Raw genomic sequence first — 17,179 nt, 5'->3', positions numbered from 1 at the left:
GTACCCCATGAGTACAGAATACAGTGGGTCCACAATGTATGCGAGTTCAGTGAGACTAAAATCAGGTACAAAGGAATTGTGTTATGTAAGCCATTGGTTTCCGTAAAGTGTTGGTAGAATGTGTGCGCATCAAGACATAAAATAAAAGCAGTTAAGTAGGTTTTTTGCAGTGTTTCCACCATTCTTGTGAGAACAAAATCCATATGCATGTATGAGCTATGAAATATGAATTGAGTAATTTCAATGATTCCACATATGAATTAAATGTTCTTGTATTTCATTCAAAACAGTAAAATTCATAATAATAATTTAAAATTTTAATTTTCCTTTACTTAGAACAACATTAAATAGCAAATTAAAAAAATACCATCCCAAGTAAAGAGAGGCTGGGAAAGAAAGGAAAAAGCTTTATTTTAGTACATTTAATGGCAGTTTTCCCCTGCTTTTTTTGTGTGTGTGTGAGGAAGATTTGTGCGCATGTGTGTGTGTCTATTATTTCCCCCAAGAAAACCTCCTCTTCTGCCAAGAAAAAATGAGGGAGGGTTGGCTCAGCAGCACAGCAGTTAAGTTTACACATTCCGATTTGGTGGCCCGGGGTTTGCTGGTTCGGATCCTGGGTGTGGACATGGCACCACTTGGCAAAAACCATACTGTGGTAGGCATCCCACATACAAAGTAGAGAAGGATGGGCACGGATGTTAGCTTAAGGCCAGTCTTCCTCAGCAAAAAGAGGAGGATTGGCAGCAGATGTTAGCTCAGGGCTAATCTTCCTCAAAAAAAAAAAAAAAGAAGTGAGGGAAAAAGGAAGGACTCTGTGAACAGAAAGGTGATGGAGACAATCTGATCGGAGGATGCAAGCTGATCAGAGATGAGCTTGGGGTGGGATTGCAGGCTAGGCTGAGGGAGAGACTGGGTGTCTTAGGGAGCTCAGGCTACCTGGTGGTAAAAAACAAAACCCAAAGTTTCTTATCATGCATGGCCAGTCTAGACAAGGCACCCGCCTTCCAAGCAATGGCTTAGACCCAGGCTCCTTGCAACATGTGGCTCCACTGCTGAGTCCCTCACTTCCTAGCACATCAATTCCACCTACTTTTTATTGGCTAAAACCAGGCACATGGTCCCTGGCTAGATGAAAGGGGAGCTGGGAAACGGAGCTCTCCTATTGGCCCATGCATTAGTCCGGGTTCTCCAGAGAAATAGAACCAGTAGGAGATACACACACACGAGATGCACAGACACACATATTTAAAGAGATTTATGATAAGAAATTGAGTGATACAATTATGGAGGCTTACAAGTCCCAAGATCTGAGCAAACTAGAGACCCAGGAACGCTGATGGTGCAGGTCCAATTAAAGTCAAAAGGCAGGAGAAACCAAATGTCCCAGCTTGAAGGCAGCCAGGCAGGAGGACTTCCCCCATGCTTGTGAAGGGTGAGCCTTTTTGTTCTCTTCAGGCCTTCAACTGATTGGATGAGGCTCACCCATATTGGAGAGGGTAATCTGCTTTACTCAGTCTACTGATTTAAATGTTAATCTCACCCAGAAACACCCTCAGAGACAGACCCAGAACAGCGTTTGACCAAAGGCTTGGGCACCTGTGTGGCCCAGTCACATTGATACACAAAATTAACCCAGGAGAAATCACGTCCCAGGAGGAAAATGAAAGGGTTTGATTAACACATGGCATTGTGTCTGCTTCAGAAGTGATGAGGGGAGAGGGAGCAGAGGGCTGGACGTGGGGAAGGCTGGTTTGCTGTAAAAAAAGAATGTGGTCTGTGGTGAGGCGGTTTTGTGAAGGGGAAGAACACCCTCTAGTGACCCTCTCAGCTCCAGGCGCACGGGGAGCCTTAGAGGAGGGAATAGAGAGCAAATACTCCAGGTGTTATGGAAGTGGTGGCCTGGCGGCTCCCACCTTCATATAATGGGAGAGCCCGGTGAGAACATTTTGTCAATTTGATGGTTTTGTTGAATTCCACAACACAACTAGGACTTGAAGAGTTGTCTACACAGCAACAACAGTGAAAAGAGGAGGGGGAGCCCAGCTACTCATGGAAAACCTGGCCTGGAGCCTTTTATGTGGTAAAGCTGGATACTCAGTTCTTGGGGAGTAAGCCTGACCACATATTCCCAGGAAACCTAATGAGTATGTTCCTCAGAGAGGCCAGAACAAGGCAAACTATTGGGAAGGAGGCCAGAACTTGGTAAAGGGTTAGTTTGGGAGGAGTGGAGCACTAGGTTTCGCGTGGATGTGAGACTAAGAGTCAGAGACAGCACGAATTAACTCTTCAGCCTTGCTGACACACAGGAGCCTGTGGTCCCAGGCTCTTTCTCTTTGGATCTCAATGGTCCAGTTTGTCCAGGCTAATGGAGCAGACATTGTCCGACAGATTTAGGGCAACTTCAGGAATCCACTTTGACAATCAAATCAAAAGTTTACTTATATAGGAAAACTCTGCAGTGATCACATATCTCGGTGGGAAGAACGCATGTGTAGCTATGTGTGTTGGAAAACAACTAGAGGATATAAAATAAAATATTAACCATGGTTTTAAAAAAGTTAATTTGAAATTCCATGTAGATACCTCAGAAATACACTTTCCCCATGCCATATAGCTAGGGTTTCTGTCCTGGTTAACAGCATGGTGCTGACGAAGACAAGATCCTGTGGTCTTGAAGTTTCACTCCTGAGTTAGAAGAGCTCATCTCAGTTCCACAGGAGGCCAGAAACAGTGGGTACGATGACCACTAGCCAAACTGCAGTCCAAGCTACTCTGAAGGATCCGGCTGAAAGAGCAAGAAAACCCAAACAATTAGGTGTCTTGATTAACGTTTTGAGAAGGGACAGAGATGCTGGACATTGGCATGGGATGCTGTAGCTCAGGGGAATGTGTTTTTCTCCCTGAATCGAGGCCCAGTGTGCCTGGGACACCCTCTCCCCAGATATAAAGTATAAAGAGTCGGAAATCCCTTAAATGTCACTGGATTACCTGAGTCCTGTGCCTGAAGGTTACCTTGGCATGTCATGGGCCTGGGAAAGAATCACTCTCCTACACTGGGCACCAGTACAGTAGGGCAGAGCTTCAGGTGTAGACAGATGACCACATAGTGCTATACACAGCTGACTTTAGCGAAGGACGGACTACTTCCCCTCTCTGCTTCTTCGCTGCACTAACCGTCTGTACCAACTAGGAGGAAGAAAGGGAAGAAAAAAGAGAGATAGGAAGAGAGGGGAAGAGAAGAGAACAGGAACAAAGGAGGAGAGGGAAGGGAAGAGGACGGGAGGAGATGGGGAGTGACAGAAAATAAAAAGAAATGAATGCTAAAAAAAGGAAGGAAGATGAGGGGTGCTTTTCTATGATAATTTGGGTGGCTAAAAAGTGACAAGATGGGTTTAGCCCTTCCAGAAAAATGGATGTCTTATTGTTTTCACCCTCTCTGTGGATGAGCAGCCACAGAGATTGTGTCTCTTCCTTTTTCTGGATCTCAGGATGTGGCATTGATATGAAGATGATGTAGTTCCAGCCCAGCCAACTTATGGTCTCATGGTCAGACACCAAACTGTCACATTGGCTCTGTGGTGGCAGAAAAGCAGGGCATATCAGGAGAGACTAGAGGAGACATGATCAGTTCGTTGGGAAGAATAAAGAACAGGATGCAGGATTCATGCTCCACGTGTGGGAGCAGAGGCAGAGAAATCAGCATAAGTTGGGAGAGTAGACTGGGTCCAGGAAGATGGTGAAAGAGCAATGTCCCTGGGGCCATGGTCCTTGACGACTGGGCATGACAGGGAACTCAGGTAAATGTTGGTACCACAGATATGAGTTATTCTGGAAGGGTATGTAGACCAGGACTCGGGAACGTGATTTGAGGGGTGTGGAGAATACAGAGGCTGGAATGCTGGAGACAGTGATCCAAATTTATTAAGGGGTCCCCCAAACCCCTATTGTCTCTGGAATTGAAGGGACTGGGCCTAATTCAGCTACTATTCATTGAAGACTTGTCAGGCACTGTGCTAGGTAGGTTATCTGTATTGTCTCATTTAATCCTTATAACAGCATGAGATAAGATTATTTTGCCTGCTATTTGAGAAGGACATGGGAGCTGGCCCTGTGGCCGAGTGGTTAAGCTTCCATGCTCTGCTTTGGCGGCCCAGGGCTTCGTTAGTTCAGATCTTGGGTGCGGACATGGCACTGTTCCTCAGGCCATGCTGAGGTGGCATCCCACATGCCACAACTAGAAGGACGCACAACTAAAATATACAATTATGTACTGGGGGGATTTGGGGAGAAAAATCAGAAAAAAGAAAAAGAAGATTGGCAACAGTTGTTAGTTCAGGTGCCAAAAAAAGAAAAAAAGAAGGATGTGACTTGGAGAAGGTAAGTAACTTGCTTTGCTAGTAGGTGATAATACCAGGTTTTTGACTCCAAAACCTGTAATCTTACTGTCTGATCTTAGCTCTCCCACTATAGGACCTGCTGAAGCCTGATAGAGAGCCAGGAGTGATGCTTGAGTGAGTGGATCCTCCCAGGAGACAGAGGAATCTGAAACACGAAACCCAGAATTCGCCTTTCTAAATTCATCAAGGAGCATACATCTGGGGAGGAGAAGAGAGTCTCCACCTTAGGTTAAGGTGCTCACTCCCGTTCATGACTTGTTCTCACTCCTGCTCATCTTTTTGGCCCTTCTTTGCTGATTTAGGCTGTCTACCAGAAACCCCCCTGTGCACCTGCTCAACATTGTCTGGACTGCTCTCCCACTTGCCCTTTTTCTCCCTGCTCACTCTGATATCTCAAAACATTCTATAATAAACCTCGCCTCAGATACTAGGACCATACATCGTTAGAGTGGGGGAGGAGAAGGGGACGTCCTGCGCCAACCACCCTTTGAAGGTGAGGACGCTGAGCTCCACAAAGGCTAGGTGAGTTTGGGGAGAGGTGGTGGCAGAGCCATGAGTGGAGCTCAAGACTGACAGATGCCTTTGGGATTCTCCACCAAGTTCTACACCAGGAGGCTGAATAGGATCCCCACACTTTTCTTCACTCAAGAGAAAACTAGTTACGTGGTGCCCACCACAGCTCCCTTGTGAATATTTCTTACCGGAGTCATGGATGGTGACTGGGACGGTGCTAGAACTGTTGCTCACAGGATTGCTGACTTCGCAGGTGTAAAACTTCGAGTAGTTTTGTGGCCCAATGGTGACATTGAACACACTAGTCTGGAGCTCTTTTGGAAGGGGCCCTGAGTCTGCACGCCAGCTGTAGTTTACAGACTGGTCTGGGACCACGCATGATATCGTCAGATAATAACAGCTGTTGTTCACTTTCTGTATCTTGATGTCTACGACAGGCTTAGGTACAGGATCTGAAGATGAGGAGGACATCGTGAGACAATGGATTTATGCATTTATGAGGCATTTATGCTGCAAGGATTTAGCCAACAAAGTACAAACGGAGGGGCCCCTGAGTGCTGTGGCAAGCAGAGTCATGAAGAAGAGGAGCCTATAGAGGGAGCCAACGAGCAGCTTCGATCTCCAGAGGCTTCAGACTGGAAGGCTACTCCTTGGGGTGAAGCTAAGCTGGATCCAGGAGGGGGAGCCATGCACCCAGAAATAAAACGGGGTTATGACCATCTGGAGCAGGAAGAATGGTCGCTTGTTGGCAGAGAGATCTGCTGAGGTCAGACTTGGAATGGTCACATAGCAGGTATTCTCTAAGTATTTGATGAAGGGATGGACGGATGGATGGATAGATAAAGCAGTTGTGAGAAAGGACCAAACATTAGCTTTGGAGTGAGACCAGTCCTGGTCCTAGACTTGGCTCTGGTGGAGAGTTATTAGGCAAGATCATTAACCTCTTGAACTTCCTCCTCCTTTGTAAAATGACTCTACTGCATAGCCCAGTGTTAGTAAGATAAAATGGCACCACCCATAAGGAAGTGCTTTTTGCAGAGTGTAAGTGCTATGTTGGAGGGCACATCCCATCACAATGTTGTCCTGCTGCCAGATGGGATGAGAAGTAATCTCAGCGTCTGTTCCTTCCTTGGCTAAGGCTGCTTTGCCTGAAATGCTCTGGGGTCTTTTTATTCTGGTCAAGGGGAAAGCATCTGCAGAATCAGCGCAGCTCAGACGTCATAGGATCATGACGGAGAACTGACCAGATCAGCACCTGCCTCTGGGTTGTATGTGTGTGGAGGGGCTATGGAAGCTCTGTGAAAGCTTCTCAGATTGCTGGACTCCTCCTGCACACTGAGCACTTTTTATACTGTTTGTCATCATTTCCTGTGGTCTAGCCTCACATCGTACACATCTTCCGCATTTCTCACAGTGAGCAGCACTGGACACTTTGTGTAGGGGATTTATTGAGCCAGCTGGAGTAGTCTGGCTCCAAGATGCCCTCTTTGAGCTATCAGAAATTCCTGTGCTCGGGGCCAGCTGGTGGTGCAGAGGTTAAGTTCGCCTGTTCTGCTTGGGCAGCCCGGGGTTTGCTGTTCCCATCCCACGGTTCAGATCTATGCACCGCTCATTAAGCCATGCTAAGGCAGGCGTCCCATAAATAAAGTAGAGGAGGATGGGCACGGATGTTAGCTCAGGGCCAATCTTCCTCAGCAAAAAGAGGAGGACTAACGGCAGATGTTAGCTGAGGGCTAATCTTCCTCAAAAAAGAAAAGAAAAGAAAAGAAAAGAAAAGAAATTCCTGTGCTGGACTGAAGGATGATTCTCCCGCTAATCACATCCTGAGGGGCTTCCCCTCAGGCGAATGTGCTGAAGCCAAGCCAGCTTGTGGATTTTAAAATATTCAGAAATTTTGCAAGCTGGTTGTGGAAACATTAATAGCTTGAAATTAGTTGTGGTGGGAGTATTTACCATAGACATTGGCAAATGATACAAATTTAGGCTTTTTTTTTTTTAAACACAATTGTAAGAGTCTTTGAACCTTTCCTGTTCCCAGGACCTCGTGAATTCTCAGGGCATGTGACATGGAGGAAGTGAGCGAGAAGGGGACTCCAGCCTCCTAGACAAGGGACCACATTTTTGGTGGAACCTGAATATATACAACATTTGCACTGTTTTAGCATTTAAAAAATGTTTTACCTTTCATGATCTACTTTGATTCTCATAACATCCTAAAAGGTAGATATAATTATCCTCATAACATGATGAAGAGCTCAAGGCTCTGAGGCGTACACTGCTCTTGGCTGCCCAGCACCTCTTCTCTGATAATTGCACACCTTAACCCCAGGGAGGCCTCCCGAGGAACCATGTTTCTGCTTTATAACCTGATTCTTTGGGCCATAAATATTTGGATAAGATACACATACCCAAACTAAGTTGGGTTAATCAGTTTCTCTCTCTTGAGAATTTAAACAGAGACACAAAAGTCTAGGCTTTGAGAGACAAGTCATTGAAATGGCAGGGACCCATAGGCACAGTCCACAGATTCCTGAGGCTGGGGTCTCCGCACTGGCCCTGGTTCTCACTTTTCCTTTCCTTCAGCCCTTCCTGACTCTTCTAAACTCCTTGATTGCTTTCAATAGTCCTGGTTTCTTTAAATTCTCCTTTTTTGCTAAAGGTACATCGAATTAGTTTCTGTTTCTTGCTGTCAAAAGAACCTTACTTAATATGGGCACAGAGATGTTAAGATCTTTCTCCAAGGTCACACAGCTAGCAAGTGACTGACCAGAGTTTTGAATCCAGGTCTGTCTGACTCCAAGTATAATGTCCTAGTCCTTATTCCATATATACTATTTAGGCTGAAGCTCTGAGTGGAAGTTTTTGTCCCACCCATGTTGAAAGGTAAAGAAAAAAACTCTTCTCAGTAGCTCCAGACCCATCCTTTCTTTCTTGTACCTTTTTCTTTAAGTCTGATGAAGTCTTTGTTCAGATATATTATTAATACCAGCTCAGAACTGATTTAAGCTGATCACAGGAGAGTAAGAAGAGAAGAGAGAGGAAACCATCACTATTGTTTTTTTTCTCTTCAAATCTTAGACTCACTAACATCAGAAGACATTCTAAATATCCCAAGGCTATCAATTTGGGTTCTCTTGGCCTGAGCTCACTCTCAAGTGGAATTGGCTCCAGGAGAAATGAATTAAGCCTGGGATTTTTCTCTCCTCCTCCCACAGAGAGTCCCCATCATTCCCAGGAAGCCTCCCAGTGGTCCATCTGGGGTCCCGGAGTGGGGGCTTGCCCTTTGGTTCTCCTAACTCACCAAATACCTTCAGTGGAACCTGCCATTCCTCCTCGTTGCCGGTTACCTTCACTACCCTCAGGAGGTAGGTACTGCTGTCCTCTTTCTGGACGTTATGGATGTCAAGTGCACCATTTGTGAGGTCAAGCTTGACCTTGTCCTTAAATTTAGACTTGAAGTAGTTGGGTTCGCTGGACTCCTCATATTCTACAATCTTCTGTTCAGGGGTGTAAAACCAAGTGAGCTTTTTGTACTTATCAGGCAAATTGGAAATTTGAAGTCTCACATTTCTGCCAGAGAGCGCGTTCACCGGAGATTCTGAATGACCTGCCAATGAGGGTCAGAGTGAGATCCATCTTAGAGAAAGCAGAGCGGCCCAGGTTTTGGCCTGGGCTGGTGGAACAGGGAAGAAGAAAGGGACTTGTGCGTGGGAGCGGTGAGTAGGGTCTTCATCAGAGGGCCTGGCTCCCTCATCAGGAATTCAATGAACGTTGGGGCTTGGGAAGTGGGAATGGGGCCAGAGGATGTTGCTTATAGTTCATGTAGTTCTGGCCCAGACAATAAATAAAAGCGACCTTGAGGCTGGCCCTGGCTCTCTCCCTTACTGTCATACTAGTAGATTTTCAAATAAATTGATGAGAAGTTATGAATAAAAGATGACTATTATGACACTGGAAGCAGAACAGCGGAGGATGAGGTGCCCAGGAATTCTCAAAAGAAGCAACATGAAAGTGTAGAGTATAGCATACAAGGTTTCAGATAGCTATAGCTGAAGGCAAAGCGGCCAAGGAAAACCTTGAAATATGAACCTAGCAGCCTCAGATTCGTGCTTGAAAGTAGCAAAGGAAGCGTGAATTTTGTTGTGAAATATCTAATGAAAGGGTGCCCTGGAAAAGCAACATACACCTGAAGATAGACACAGTAGAAAGAATGCTTGATTGTTTACAAAAAAAGAGAAAGAAGAGATTCTAGTGTTCTGAAAGGACTCTATAATCCAGTCACAAGTTGAAGAAGAAAGATAGATTAATTTTACTAATATAGATTGCAAAATTAATGCAGAGACATTATAATACAATTTGGGGTATTAAGGTAGTGGTTTAGTCTGCTAACAGAGGCTTATCTGATATTTTTCTTATGTATAGTATATTTATATATTTTTTCAATTTTTAAAGTAAATTGACAAAATCTTGATTTGCATTCCTAACAATTCCATATTTTAGAAGGTAGGGGAAGCAACCTTAAAGAAAGCCACACTTCCGATTTAATTGTAACAGAAAGAAGTAGTTGGTTATGTGTCTGGATGCTTCGGATAAAAGAACTGTGTTTGCGTGTAGTTTATAATAGAAAATGAAGCAGATCTTTCCTGTGCCTACCCATATTTCTTGTATCTAGAAAAGCAAAATTAAAATGGGAAAAATAAATCTGATCAAAGAAACTCATAATTTCACACCAAAGAGTCTACTCCGGAAAGAGGAAGAGGTTCTAAAGAGGCAGTTTTGATTACTCTAAAAACAAGTCACGTGGTTTCTAGTAAAACTATTAAGGAAGGAAGGAGGTGAGTTTTCAAGATATTGATATGGAGTCTCCTGGAGCTCTCTGATGGGATCAACTGTTCAAGAATCCCGTGCAAAACTTTTAAGGATGTAATTTGGCAACGGATATCAAGACCCAGAGTTGTATCATGGGTGACAAGATGCACAGAGTACCATTTCTGAGATGCAAAGTCCAAGGAGTTTAACAGACCAGACTGCAATGAGTCAAGGACTACATGGGCGGCGAGGAAGAGGAGACGACAAAAGTAAACTATTTTTTAAAGACATTTCAGTGTGAGTGGGAAGGAGAATGGTAGGGCATTATGTAAAGCGGCATGAAAGGTAAAGAGAGTTTTTTGGTTTTAGTTTTTAATTTTATTTAAGGAGAAAAAAGACTTAAACTATGATAAATCAGGGGAAGGAGCCAGTGGATGGGGAGACATGAGAGAGAAGGAAGGTGACTCATGGGACTGGGCTAGAGGCGGTTCAGACAGAGTTCAAGGCACAGGCCTTGGCTGGGAGGGGAGGTACCTTATCCTCTGAGGGACAGAGGAGAAGGAAAAGACAGTTGGTGATGTAGAGTAGTTTGCAGTTTGGAGGTGGTGGGCAAGCAATTGAGGAGATTCCTGCCTAATGATCTCTAGTCCCCATTTCCTTAGTGACGTAGGAGACAAGTTCTTTCCTGGAGGACAGAGAACTGAGGTAAGGGGCCTTGACGGTAAGAGTGAAAGTTCGAAATAGCCACTGTGGGAAATGGGAGAAAGAATTTATCAGGGCCAGTAAGGCTACTCTGAGATCCCAACTTGACTGAAACAATGACTTACAACTTCCTCCCTCCCTTCCTTCTTTTCCTCCCTCTATCATCCATCCATCCACACTACATCATTTGACATCAATTTATCTACTCAACTAATAATTGTAGAGTAAGAGCATACTGTGTATTAGGCTCTGTGCTAGGCACCATGCATACAATAAGATAAATATAGCTCCTTCCCTTAAGGAGCTTCCATTCCAGTGGAAACAGAATTAATCAGATGATTTCTCTACTGGTGATAAGTGTCAGGATAAAGAAAGTATGGAATGCTAAGGGAGCACATCACTTGAATTTGGAGGTCAGGAATGGCTTCCATAGAAAGTGTGAGTACGAATTAATCTAAGTAGAAATTAGCCAGGGTAAGAAGGGATCTGGGAGTAACTCTTTCTCACTCGCCATGGTGGCTATTAAAGAGTTTTTAAAAGAAGAGTAAAATAAATAGATAACCATTTTAGGAAATTTATACTGATAGCAGTGTGAAGAATACACTAGATAGAGAGAAGAATAGAGTGAAAAGAACAGTTAGATAGGCGTTGATTGTAATACTTAGATAAGAGGAAATGGTGGCGATCTAGGATAGGTGGTTTGATCTGGCAGCGGAGGCAGATGGAATTAGATATATCTGAGAGCTATTTTTGAAGGTCGAATTAATAGGACTTATTCATTGGACATGAGAGGCAAGGGGAAGAAGGGAGTCGAAGATGACTCCTAGACTTCTGGCTTGAGCCACTGGACAAACAGATACGCCATTTATCGAGACAGGAAATAGTGGAGGAACAGCAGATTATAACAATGTTTTTAAAGTATGCAAATGTTTTGGCACTCCTCCCATCAAGAGGTGGAGTCTATGTCCCCTCTCCTCGATGAGTGCCTCAATGAATAGAATACAGCAGAAAGGAGACCCACAAAGCTAGGTTAGAAAAGACCATGTAGCATTTGCCTGTTTCTCTTGGGACACTCCCCGAGGGAGGCTTCGGCTGTTGTGTACAGAGCCCAGCCACCCAGCTCTTTGAGTCTTGCTCAGCTTAGACACCAGCCACATGCATGAAGAAGCCTGAGAGATGACCCCATGCTCCACCATGATCTGGTTGCAAGGGCGTGAGACACTCTGAGGTGCTGGGCACAGCCAACCCTCATTTTCGATTATTTTAAGCCACAGTGTTGTGGTAACTTGTTACACAGAAATGGATACCTGGAACCAAGATGATGAGTTTGATTTTGGACATGCTTTTGGAGATGTTTAAAAAGCAGTAAGCAGTTCAGGTCAAGGGCTCAGGAGAGAGATTTCGGCTTTGGAGTTCTCTTGTGCTCTTTCCAGGCTCTTATCTGTCTCAGAATGTGTATGCCACAATTGCAAAGCAATTTCACACTCTTTATTCCATTTGATCTTGATAGCAACCCCTTGAAGAAATGGGGAGCATATTATTATACCCATTATAGAGTTGAGGAAGCTGAGGCTCAGGAAGTTTTTATGATCTATAGAAAACCCTGTGGCATGGAACACAGATAGAACATAGGTCTTCTGAGCCCCAGTGATGAGGATTTTTAGGCTGCTTAATTTTAAAACGGTTTATGATGAGGATTTTTAGGCTGGTTACTTTTAAAACTGCAGATGAGAAGCAGACTCTGAGGACTGGAATTTTGCTTGCCCCTTTGAGAGACATTTGCGTTTGTGAAGGAAGGGGGGATGACCTTGTAGGGACCTGAAATTGGCCACCCCAGGATATGTCTCTTTGGCATCGGGACTGTTTGGGGCTGATTGTTTTCGATAACAGGGACAGGGAAGGAGGCTCTGGGAAATGGAACTTGCCCTTGTTGGGACACATTTACATTTGTAAGGTAAATCTCTATCTGTAAAAGGTGCCTCCTTCTCTGTACCAGGAAGAAGAAGGGAGATGACCTTGTCCCTAGAAACTCTTAATGGGGAAGGCAAGAACTTAAGTTGGTTGCTGTCTGGCAATCTCATGTAACTGATTTAGGGTGGTGGCTTCTAACCTTTCTAACCTTTACTTAATCCAATTTGATTCTTGTCTAAAAATCGTGGGATCACCCAATGACCAGACCCCACCTGCACTGATACCATTTTAACTTTTTTTCATGTTCTTTCCTTTGTCTTGTAAAGAGATGACTCACATACCCATGCTTTATAAAATTAGCCCTAACCCTCAACTCGGGGCAGCAGCAGGAGCTCTGACTGCCCGTGGGTCCTGTCCCCAGGCACCAGCTCTGCCTGCCCATGGGTCCTGTCCCCATGCCAGCGGGGGCAGCAGTAGAAGCTCTGACTGCCCATGGGTCCTGTCCCCATGCTATTCTATTCTCTAAATAAAAGAGCACTACGGCCAGATCTTAAGAGTCTAAGAAATCTTTCTTTCGACTCCTGGACTCACTGACCCCGCATCACCAGTACATGCTGTTTCCACTGCATTCTGCTAAGTGCTATGGGGAGACCAGGAAGATGGCTAGTAGTAGAGGATGCCCTGAAATCAGAGAGTTGAGAGACTCAAGTCTGAGGAGGGATGCAGGAAGAGATTTAAAAGTGCTTTTCAAATTTTTCCACAAATGTATCCCTTACTGCAGAGGACAGAACCACTTTATCCCCAAGAAGATTTGGACGTATAGCCCTAAAGAAAGTTCTTTGAAATCATTCATTCATTATTTAACAATTATTTATTGAGCGCATGCTACGTTCCAGGTACTGTGCTAAATTCAGCACTGGACGTTGTCCTTATCCTCACGGAGATCAAGGAAACAACCAAACAAGCAATTCCCCGACCATGATCTGGAGGCTGAGGTTTCCAGGAAGTCACATGCAAATGGAGGCCTAAGGGAGGGAAAGAGGAGGGTGCCGGAAAGGCTTTTTACTAAGACCTAGAGGTAAAAGAGAAAGCATCTCCTTCAAGTCACACAGCAAAGTTAAATTTAGATGGAATGTGGTTAGTAGGGGGAAGTCACAAATGGAGGATAAGACAACCATCTATGGGCATAATCTACGCACGAAGAGATTTAGACAACCGACTTCATGTCTAGAGACTCCTGAGATATTCCAAGAAGAGAGGCCCTAGACAGTGGGCAGCTGTAACAGGAAAAGAAAGTTAGCTCAGTTCCTGGGCACACGAGGGGGACCCGAACAAGCCCATGGCCAAGGAATGAACCTTAACTCTTAACAACCCGTTGTTTGGGGGTTCCTCCGGTACTGAGGCACCTCAGGCCTCTGCTCAGACCCTCATTGAGAGACCGTAGACAGAGCCATCCTTTCCAAGTTTTCTTTCCTACAGTTTTGATCTCTCTTTGGGACAATGACAACATCATTTATTTACCTTGCCTCAGGACACGACTCCCTGCAAAGCAGAGGTCTCAAAGAATGCCTCAGACAGCACAGTGTACCTGAGCACAAAATGTGGCCATTTCAGTGTAGAGCTTCCTCTTATTCAAAATGCAAAAGAACTTCACAGAACACAACCAGGGGACTAAATACAAAGGGCTTACCCCTCCATCTCCCCAGGGTCCTGTTTTTGTCTTTCCCTTGGGAAAAGAGATGGAGCCCGAGTCTCCAAAGCTAAAGGATCCCCTCCAATTGGCCACAGCCCTGCTACCGGGATGGAAGTATCTGCTCCTGGAGACCACACTCCATTTCCAGGGTTGAGCCACACGCCATATTTCTTTTTGCGCCTGACCATGCCCTCAGCACACAATCACAGGCAGACAATTCGTGGAAAGTACCTTGAATGCTGGTCGCCAGGAACCAATGAGGCAGCAGCAGAAGTTCCAGAGCCAGACACCACTCCCGCCTTCTGGAGCACATGCTACTCTCCAGAGCTTCCCAGGAATGCTGGAGACAGGCTAGAACCACGCTAGAAAGGGACCTACGGCTCCAGAAATCTTGAATTCGTGGCCTGAGGTTGAGAAAAACACCCAGTCACATTTTGTCTCCACCCAGCAATCGTGGGTGTGGCCTGGAAGACCAGAAACAGGAAGCTCTAGAGGTTTTGTCTGAGAGTCCCACGGAAATGAAACGGGTAATTTTGTTTGCATGTGTGTTGCTTCTGATTTCTGAGGAGAGGGTCCGTAGCTTCCATAGGATTCTCAGGAGGGTCAGTGCTCAGCAAAGATTAAAGGCCCCTGATAGAGAATATCTGCTTTTGGTTTCCCAGGCTAGAATCACCCTAATTAAGCCAGAAGCTAAAACTAAGAGGTGTCCACCCAAGCTTGCAAGGGATTTCTGGGCTGAGCCAGCTGTAAGTCATGCGAGGAGTAGACCATGTGTGGGTAAGTCTCACTCAGAGCAGAAAGTCTGGGAAATCAGATCTACACAGCCTTACTCCTGTATCTCCCACTCCCTAAGCCCCACCCTCAGGCTCTTCCTCCCTTCTGATAAATTCACTGTTTGAACCTTTGCATCAGCCTACCCACTAAACATTAGTGGAACAATAAGATAACTAGGCAGGTTGGCCCAGTGGCCCAGCGGTTAAGTTTGCACTTCTGCTTTGGCAGCCCAGGGTTCACCGGTTCTGATCTCTGGTGCGGACATGGCACCGCTTGTCAAGCCATGCTGTGGTAAGAGTCCCACATATAAAATAGAGGAAGACGGCATGGACGTTAGCTCAGGGCTGTCGGTGTCGCAATCCAATGTACACATCAGGATAGATGCGGAGAGGGCTGATGGCCACACTGAGTTTATTATAACCAGCGTTTCAATATATACATAGCTTACAGCTGTTAGACATACACAGGTGTTCTGGATGAAGTAATTAGCGAATGCCAAGAATTCTTAGTAATTTCTCAAGGAGCCCTCCCTTGGACTCTGTTTTGATATTATCATGTTATTGCTGTGCTCGTATATTTTTATCTCGGAGCAGGCAAGGTCTCTTAGGCAACGGTCCCTCTTGCTCCCGATATCGATATCGTTTCTCCATCTGTGCCCCCCGCGGCCGCTGCCTGGCTTAGGTTGCCCCCCCCAGGGGGTCTTACCCGTCATTGGCTAACCGGCCTTCTCACCTCCGGGTCACAGTTTGTTGGCAAGCTTTTTCCAGTGATTATTAACCCTTCCTGTGTCAGGGGCGGCTACAAGGGCCAGTCCTCCTCAGCAAAAGGAGGAAGATTGGTGGCAGATGTTAGCTCAGCTAATGTCAGCTAATCGTCTTTAAAAAAAGAAAAAAAGTAAGATTACTTGGCCCAAAGGAATGGATTCCCTACCCTGTGGTCTAAGAAATTTCAAGCCCATCCCTCTTTAATTTAAATGAATTATTTGCTCACCTGGGCACTTTGGCGACCCATAAAGCAAGCTACAGTCCCTGATACAGTGTATTTGTAATTATTTCAGAATTGGGGATATTCCTGATTTTCAACATGGAGGTGACCAGTAAAAACACTGCTCTCTTCAATCTGTGAACTCCTGAGGAACTCCTGGGGAAACTGAGTCAGCTCAATACCTGAAGTTTCATATGACACCCCATACACTTGATTACATTGGAGCCCTGCGAGGTGAGAAGGGCAGGTACTATACCCTGCCTTTTTTAGCTGATGCTTGGGGCCAGACTTGCCGGAGGTCATGCTTCAGCTCCAGTCTTCAGCTCTTCCCCCAGCGTGGGCTACAGTAAATCTTTGGACTAGAAGAGAAGATGAGACAGGAGTGGAATGAGCAAGGTTGAAGTGGAGTTAACTAGGGGAGATTTTAAAGCAAATCACGAAAAGGGAGCACAAAAGCTGAAGTCACAAGAGTGGGGAACCAGGCGGGCTTTGCTCAGACCCTGACTCCTCTGCTGAGTTACCACAAGTGCTGCTGCCAGTGTTTTGCTAAAGCATTTGGGGCGTTAACTAGCACAAAAATAACAAAACCTATTTCCAACCCTCCTGGGAGGAGGGGCACTACCGGCCGGCTGGGCTCAGTAGGGGGCGGTACAACACTGCGTGTGTCTGCGTAGGCTCCAATTGGACAAGAGTCCCCCGTAAGGCTGAAAGAACAGGAACCAAGAACAATATCCTCGGGATAGACCTAAGCTTTAAGAGGCAGGCAGAAGACAGGGATTCTGAAGAGGAAGAGGAGAAGGATTTGTCGGATAGACAGAAGAGAGTCTAGGAGAAAGTGATGTCTCAAAAAATAAGCGAAAGAACTTCAGAACTGTATCCAGATTAGCAAAAAGTGTGTCCATTGCATTTAGTCATTGTGTGGTCACTAGTAACCTTGACCTTGATGAAAGCCATTTTAGTGGAGGCAACAGCCAGATTCTCCTTTCCTCTTTTCCTTTCTCCCCCCTCGCTATATCTATTGGCTATATCTTGAGATATATCTGAGGATGTAGAAATGAAAGCCACACTGCTACCTGCTTTTAAAGCAACTCACAGTCTCATGGAGGAAATACAGAAGCAAAGCATTAAAATGCAGTTGTGAAACAGGGAACATAGCCCACCTGATAAAAACTGCACATGGTCAGATGAGGCTGCTGAGAGGGAAGTGAATAGCTGTGGCTCCTTTGAAGAACAGGGGAAGCATATTACATAAGGAAGATGAATGTGGACAACATCCGAGAAGCCAGAGAATGGAGGATATTTTAGCGTGGCTAAAATAAAGAAAAGACTGGAAAGGAACCCAGTTCCGGATAGCTAAGGCTTTAGTGTGCATGAGGATGAGGTTTTGGATTCTATC

General features: G+C 45.3%; 1 protein-coding gene across 1 annotated transcript; it reads right to left on the bottom strand.

Annotated features, from left to right (window-relative positions):
• Nucleotides 1-302: 302 nt before the first annotated feature.
• On the bottom strand, nucleotides 303-14,750 carry CD48 (CD48 molecule). Its single transcript, XM_008508253.2, has 4 exons — nucleotides 14,257-14,750; nucleotides 8,212-8,517; nucleotides 5,099-5,362; nucleotides 303-2,785 (listed from the first exon to the last, which is right to left on the bottom strand). The coding sequence occupies exons 1-4, from the start codon at nucleotides 14,336-14,338 to the stop codon at nucleotides 2,706-2,708; spliced, it is 732 nt and encodes a 243-aa protein (XP_008506475.1). The 5' UTR covers nucleotides 14,339-14,750; the 3' UTR covers nucleotides 303-2,705.
• Nucleotides 14,751-17,179: the final 2,429 nt, after the last annotated feature.

The sequence above is a fragment of the Equus przewalskii genome, unplaced genomic scaffold (genome assembly GCF_037783145.1).
Source record: "Equus przewalskii isolate Varuska unplaced genomic scaffold, EquPr2 ChrUn-6, whole genome shotgun sequence".
NCBI lineage: Eukaryota > Metazoa > Chordata > Mammalia > Perissodactyla > Equidae > Equus > Equus przewalskii.
This window is presented reverse-complemented; position numbering and strand designations above follow the sequence as displayed.

Excerpts from the sequence above, each read along its gene's own strand:
- CD48 (XM_008508253.2), bottom strand. The coding sequence starts at position 14,338 with ATGTGCTCCAGAAGGCGGGAGTGGTGTCTGGCTCTGGAACTTCTGCTG. Across the intron at positions 5,363-8,211 it reads GGTTCCACTGAAGGTATTTG|ATCCTGTACCTAAGCCTGTC; the intron begins GTGAGTTAGGAG and ends CCTCATCTTCAG. Across the intron at positions 2,786-5,098 it reads AGTCACCATCCATGACTCCG|CCGGATCCTTCAGAGTAGCT; the intron begins GTAAGAAATATT and ends TTGCTCTTTCAG.